Genomic DNA, 7,119 nt, shown 5'->3' with positions numbered 1-7,119 from the left:
ACTTTTCTCTGAAAGTGTGATCTGTATGACGGTAAGACATAGAATGGAGTTCCATATAATATACATGTCTTAAAGCAGTGTTTTTCAACCAGTGTGCCGCGACACACTAGTGTGCCGTGAGACATAGTCAGGTGTGCCGTGAAGCTCAGAGAGAGAAAGAAAACAAAAGAGAGAGAAAGAAAGAAAACAAGAGAGAGAAAGAAAAAAAGAAAGAAAGAGAGAGAGAGAGAAAGAAAGAGAGAAAGAAAACAAGAGAGAGAAAGAAAGCAAGAGAGAGAGAAAGAAAGCAAGAGAAAGAGAGAAAGACAGAGAGAGAGAAAGAAAGAGAGAAAAAAAACAAGAGAGAGAGAGTGAGAAAGAAAAAGAGAGAGAGAAAGAGAGAGAGAAAGAGAGAGAGAAAGAGAGAGAGAAAGAAAGAAAGAGAGAAAGAAAGAAAGAGAGAGAGAGAAAGAGAGGGAGGGAAGGTGGGAGAGAGAAAGACATAGAGAGAGGTAGGGAGGGAGAGAGAAAGAGAGCAAAAAAGAGAGGAAGGAAGGAAGAGAGAAAGAAAGAGGGATGGAGAGAAAAAAAAGAAGGGAGAGAAAGAGGGTGGGAGAGAGAAATAGAGCGAAAGGAAGGAAGAGAGAGAAACATTTTTTAGCCCCCCCCCCCCCCCACTCAATGTGCCCCAGGGTTTTGTAAATGTAAAAAATGTGCCATGGCTCAAAAAAGGTTGAAAATCACTGTCTTAAAGAACCCAGTTATTATTTATTGGACTTCTAGACCATTCAGAAGCCGTGATTCTCAGCCATTTTATGATGGTGCAGAAATCAAGCAAGAGCCAAGGATAAATGTGCACGTAAGAGAGGGGGAGGATGGGAGAAATGTCGAAGATTTTTTTGAGAAATAACTCGTGAAACAATATCCTGTAAAATCTTAACAGGAAAACTGATAAACAAAATAATGTGTTTATGGAAAAAACCTCCTTATGTTTGGTTCCAAAAATAGTGCTTTCTATGATAGGAACATGAGAACTGTGGGAGAACTCATTTTTCTTCACTGTTAATATCTTTTTCACTGCTGTGATTAGTTGATGAAATAACATCAATGGGCTATAAGTTGGCATGGAAGGTGCTGTAATACTTGTAGTTTAGAGTTGAAACTCTTGTTGTTAAAGGAGACAATCACACCTTGAGTTTTAGATATGCTCACAAATACATGCATAGCATTTTTGGTTAATCATTCCAATATTGCTAATGTTTTTTTCTATTCCAGCAATGGAAAATCCTGAAGTGCTTGTAGGCAGCTGCAGTACTCAGGATGATGAACATTTATACAGTGTAAAACATCATGCATCAATGTGCCAGCTTCTGGAAGATCAGTTAAGAAGAAAACTTAAATTTTTCTTTATGAATCCCTGTGAAAAATTCTGGGCCCGAGGAAGGAAACCGTGGAAGCTGGGCATACAAATTCTGAAAATAGCTATGGTCACTATCCAGGTGAGATACAAAGCTGCAGTACAATTATTACTTACACATTTTTAGCTACTGCTATATAAATTCAAGAAATTATAACCAGTTGAGTGACAACCTCTGATTTACTGCTGCTTTAGTGACTTGTGTTTTTAGAACCATTTGTACGGTTGGTATTTGAAACTTTCAGACCTTAATACAGGCAGTCCTCGACTTATAACCATTTGTTTAGCAACTGTCTAAAGTTACAAGGGCTTGGTCATATAATTAGAATTTGGCCGCTTGACAGCCAGCATGTACTAATGATGGTTGCAGCAGAATTTGAAAATGTCCAATATGAACTATACTAATATTATATTATATTTTTATTCAGCAAAACAGATCCAAGATCAAAAAGAATAAAATAGTCATGATATTGAACTGGGCTAAATTTTAAGTGTAACAAGAATATAGTTACATAAATATAGGAGGAGTCTTTGACCACTGAATGAAAATAAAAGTTGTAAATCGGAGGGATGGTACCCAGCTCTTTTTTCCTATATGTTCAATTCCTGATATATTTACCTTTCACACTCTCAGGGTAAAATGAAACTACCAAGAGAATGAGTAGGGAATGGTGGTAGAACTACTGTATTTTTCGGAATATACAGATAAGAGGCACCCTTTTCCTCCCTAAAAGAGGCTGAACATTTGGGTGTGACTTATACTTTGAATGTTACTTTTTCAAAGTTTTTTTCCCCAGCCCTAGCAAGGTGCTGACAATCTTCTCTGCTTCCTATGCCCTCCGAAGAAGGTTTTTTCCAGCCCTAAGTCTTTGCAGGCTTGCTTTCATTCCTATCCCCTCTGAAAAAGGCTTTTTCAGCCCTAACCAGAGGATAAAATAATGTGTTCGAGCTGAACTGACTAAGAACACTAACCAGATGAATACCTGATAGGTAGATTCCCCCCCTCTATTTTACTCCCCCGAAACTAAGGTGTGTCTTATACTCCAGTGTGTCTTATACTCTGAAAGATACGGTAGCTACGAATGCTCCATCAATTAAAAAATTTAATGTACTTGTGGTCAGAATGGACTTTTTGAGTATTTTAGCTGAAGAATTCCCTTTCTATTGATATTTTCAGCTTGTAGTTTTTGGTTTAAGCAATCAAATGGTGGTTACATTTAAAGAAGAAAACACGGTATCCTTTAAGCATCTATTCCTGAAAGGCTATATGGACAGCATGGATGACACCTATGCAGTGTACACGCAAAAAGAGGTCTATGACCAGATCTCTTTCGCAATAAACCAGGTAATATTTATCTATCTATCTATCTATCTATCTATCTATCTATCTATCTATCTATCTATCTATCCATCCATCCATCCATCCATCCATCCATCTATCGGCTGTATGTTCCAGCATAAGTCTGGAATGACTCAAGCAATTTTAAACAAACTTGGTACACAGATGATTTACCCTCTGGAAACAAATACTGTGGGAGTAAGACACCCTAGTACCCCTTAGTGTGTGTGTGTGTTCCAGCATAACTCTGAAACATCTGGGCCATTAATGAGAGCGAGTGCAGCGTCCTAGAGTGGACATTGTCTATGATTCACTTCTGTCACAGCTTCCTCTAGAAAGCCAGCCATGACATTTGCCCTCCACTGGGCCAATGGGAAAGCACTTGATATTCCCTTCTCTTGACAGAAGGTGGCCCAAAGTGCCATGATTGTAGAAAGGGTGGGAAAGAGGAGTGCGTTGGAGGGGGGAGGGACAGGGCAGGGGTGATGGGCATGGGGGTAGGGGGAAGAAAGGCCCCTCTCAATGACTCCCTGTTAGAGGCAGACGACGCCCCCTGGTGGATTTGGGGCAAAGTGCCAAGATTGTAGAAAGAGCGGAAAGATCACATGGGAAGGGGAGGGCAGGGGTGATAGGCATGGGAGTAGGGGGCAAAAGACCCTTCTCAATGGCTCCCTGTCAGACAAATGCTTTGAGGTCTATAAATACCCGTGTAGCGCTGGGTTTTCAGCTAGTATTTTATAAAATATTGTACACTGAACCTAAACTAAGCTTGAAAAAGCCAAGTCATTATATGTAAACAGATATGAATGGAAGGAAAATCACATTGGTTTCCTATACCATAGAGCTTGCATTGGCTCTAATGAGGCAAGAGATGCAGACCTTTTAATTCCATAGTAACCTCATGAGATAAAGGTAACACAGGCAATTGGCCCATAAAAATGAGGTTTTCTATGACTGAATCCATTTCACCGAGTTTTATTTGAACCTTAGTCTTTGTAATTCTATTCATGAGATCAATAAATCTGAAAAGCAGGATGTTCCATCGCAGACATTCTCTTGCGTCTCCAATTAGTTCAGTTTTAATTATCAGGCAGCTCCATTAACTGGTTGTACCTTGTCGCTTAGTTCTTACAGCTGCGTGCTAATTCGGTTGGAAATCACGCCTACGAAAAGAAAGGCTCAGAAGAGACGCCCATGGCAATATGTCAGTACTTCTACAAGAGAGGAATTATCAGCCCTGGAAATGACACTTTCGATATTGACCCAGAAATTGAAACTGGTGATATACTGAACGACTCAAATCAGATAGATTGTTTCTGTGTGTGAGAGAGAAAGGAGAATGAGAGTGGGGTGGGCGGAGGTCAGAAAGAGAGACAACTTGAGCAAAGTCATAGTGTTTAAAAGCAAACACATAGTAATTTCCAGTATCATTACAATATAATGGGTAGACACTTCAGATGTTTTATTTGTACAGGAAGAAATTCAACTACTGCAGATAGTCCTCACTTAGCAATTGCTTCATTCAGTAACAGTTCAGAGTTACGACAACAGTGAAAAGGTATATTTAAGACCAATCCCTGAACTTGCAGCTATTGCAACATCCATTGTCACCTTCTCAGCTTGTTTCCAACAAGCAGAATCATTGTGGAAAATGGCAGGAAGTCACAAAAGTCATATGCCATTTTGCTTAACAACCTGAGGTGATTTGGTTAATGACTGCACTGGAACTGTCATGGGATGTTTCACTTTATGACTATATCACTTAGTAACTGTGATTAGTAAGTGAGGACTACTTGTACATTAGAGTCTTGTTTAAGTCATGAAAACTGCAGTAGTGGTGCTTCATTTAATTCCTTGCCCCATTTCACTCAAATGATGTCAGCTTCAGTCAGACCTAGTATATTCCATATAGATGTACATTGTTTATATCTATGGAGATTCTCAGTCATCCAGGTTATGGTTGTCCTGAAGGTGCTTTTTCAAGAAGTAACTGGACTTTCTGGTTTTTCTTTGAAGATGTTTTGCTTCTCATCCAATAAGCTTCTTCAACTCTGAGCTGAAGAAGCTTCATGGATGAGAAACAGAACATCTTGAAAGAAAAACCAGAAAGTCCAGGTGCCTCTTGAAAAAGCACCTTTAGGGTGTACGTGGTTTAGTTTCCAAGTGGCCTGATACCCTGCTGATAAAAATGGCTGACTCATAGCCCAGTGTGTTGACTTTATTGTATCTGAAGCAGGTTCTTCATACTGGTAATTATTGAACAGAGTTAAGGGTGCATCTACTTGCAAGATACTGTAGTATAATCAAAATTGAAGCAATTGATGTCCCTCATCCACAAAAGTGTCTTGCCAACTCAACATTACAAACATCACCAACACTAATTGGTGATTCAGGTTCATGGTGAACTTTACTATTAGGAAAAGTGAGGCAGTGCCCTCAGACTGTAGACATGTGATAGAAAGCATTAGTAACCTGTTGGATGACATAAATGTTTGCTGTGTGGATTATTTTGCGCTCTTACTTTTGCCCTGAAGTATTGAAGAAAATGTCACCTTACAATGCACTTACAAATCCAGTTAGCTTACTTGCCTGAGCCATTCATGTTTATGTGCTTTAGGCAAATACCGAAATATATTGGCTGACTCTACTGGCCTCTGAAACTTTGTGAATAAATTTGAGTGGACAGTCTTAACTGTTCAACATGAATATTGATTACTGAACATATAGAATTATTGGTAGTGTCTGTTATGAGAATTCAGAAGCATTGTGACTTATTTTTGGAGTTTGGAAATAGTGACATAAATAATAATCTCTTAGCGAACTAATGTAGTAAACATATGTGCACAACATTTCCAAACAATACCAAAAGCTGAATTCTGTAAGGATATCTTAGCTTAAACCTCTTGGGTATGAAAGATATTAAAGGACTGTTGACAGATTGAGGGTCTTTTCTTGATATATGTATGCAATTACATGAACCAATGTGTAACATATACAAATAATTACAGTACAAGAACTTTCTGAATTACTGTTTCTTCATTTTATTCAGATGGAAGTAATTCATAACTGCATTGAAACATCATTCTACAGTCATAAGTAGAAGGGCCTGTAACCATAGAAATTAGGGTATTAGGGTACTGATCTGTGGATCAAGTATAAAATTTCCTTTTTGGGTTTATTTTTAACAAGCAGATATTTTCAGGGATTCTTTATCAAATAAGAATTCCCATAAGGCAGAAGTTCAGTAAATATATGCATTAAATTAATGAAAAAACATAGCTGCTTTTTTCTTGCAAGTGTGAAGAAAGATTTTACATCTGGTATTATTTAGATAAGACTACTAGTGACCAGATTGGATTTAATTTCCTTTTTACTGATTTTCTGTCTTCCTCGTCTTATTAAATATTGAGTATTTTCTATATGCCGTAAAGCATCTGTCTTCCCACAGAGTGTCTTTATGTGGAGCCAATGCTACCTCTGGAAAATGGGACACTGAGGAAGACTCCTTTCAATTTTACTTTGGACTTCCAGAGGTGAGGAGAAATAAAAGTTGCTTGCATTCTTGAACATTTTTGGTAATGGTGAAATAAAGCTCCGGTCTCTGTTCTAGACTTGTAACTCTGACACTCACGTTCAAACTGAAGGCCATTAATCTCCAGACTGTTCGACAACACGAACTCCCAGACTGCTATGATTTCACACTAACAGTAAGTACAGAGGTGGAGTCCTTGAAACTTTCTGAGCTTGGTTGGTTATGTGCAGATAAACTAGGAAGCAAGTAAAAAAAATTGAACTGATGAAGACTTGTAATTAGTTATTTTCTGAAGGGCAGGTTTGGGATGGGAGAAATGGGCCTAGATTGTGTCAGCTTCTTCTTAAAGTGGACTACAATAGTCCCTCACCTATCGCTGGTGTTACGTTCCAGACCTGGCCGCGATAGGTGAAATCCGCAATGGGGAATTTATCGACTGATAGTACTTATTTAAGTATATGGTAATTGTTTGGTAAGTTTTCATTGTTTTAAGTGTTTATAAACCCTTCCCACACAGTATTTATTTTAGATACAGAATTTAAATACAGTATTTACAATTTTAGATATATATTTTTTTAAAAAAACCTGCCGATCGAGTTCGGCGGGCTGTTTAAATCTGCCGATCACCTTCCTCAGAAACCCGCGATGAAGTGAAGCCGCAGTAGGTGAAGCGCGGTATAGCGAGGGATTACTGTATTGCAGTATATACATTAGCAACTTAGAAGTAGAGAATAAAGTGAAATGATAACGCTGAAGCTAATCAAGAGGCAGGCACCAATGATTTATTGCTACCAGAGATTTGCCTGACCACAGCTGCAAATACCCATTTGGTAAATCAGCTATTCTTTGTGT

The 7,119-nt window shown here is 38.5% G+C and overlaps 1 protein-coding gene across 1 annotated transcript in view; it reads left to right on the top strand.

The window, feature by feature from the left end:
• The first annotated feature begins 1,256 nt into the window (after positions 1 to 1,256).
• Positions 1,257 to 7,119, top strand: part of LOC139167154 (mucolipin-3-like) — a 51,065-nt gene continuing 45,202 nt past the window's right edge. The window contains exons 1-5 of the mRNA XM_070751576.1: positions 1,257 to 1,478; positions 2,574 to 2,741; positions 3,861 to 4,014; positions 6,184 to 6,268; positions 6,346 to 6,513. Of these exons, the coding sequence (XP_070607677.1) occupies positions 1,257 to 1,478; positions 2,574 to 2,741; positions 3,861 to 4,014; positions 6,184 to 6,268; positions 6,346 to 6,513 (797 nt within the window). The remainder of the gene's footprint in view (positions 1,479 to 2,573; positions 2,742 to 3,860; positions 4,015 to 6,183; positions 6,269 to 6,345; positions 6,514 to 7,119) is intronic.

Source organism: Erythrolamprus reginae, chromosome 4 (assembly GCF_031021105.1).
Source record: "Erythrolamprus reginae isolate rEryReg1 chromosome 4, rEryReg1.hap1, whole genome shotgun sequence".
Lineage (NCBI taxonomy): Eukaryota > Metazoa > Chordata > Lepidosauria > Squamata > Dipsadidae > Erythrolamprus > Erythrolamprus reginae.
The sequence above is the reverse complement of the archived record's forward strand: the minus strand, read 5'-3'. Positions and strand labels throughout refer to the sequence as shown.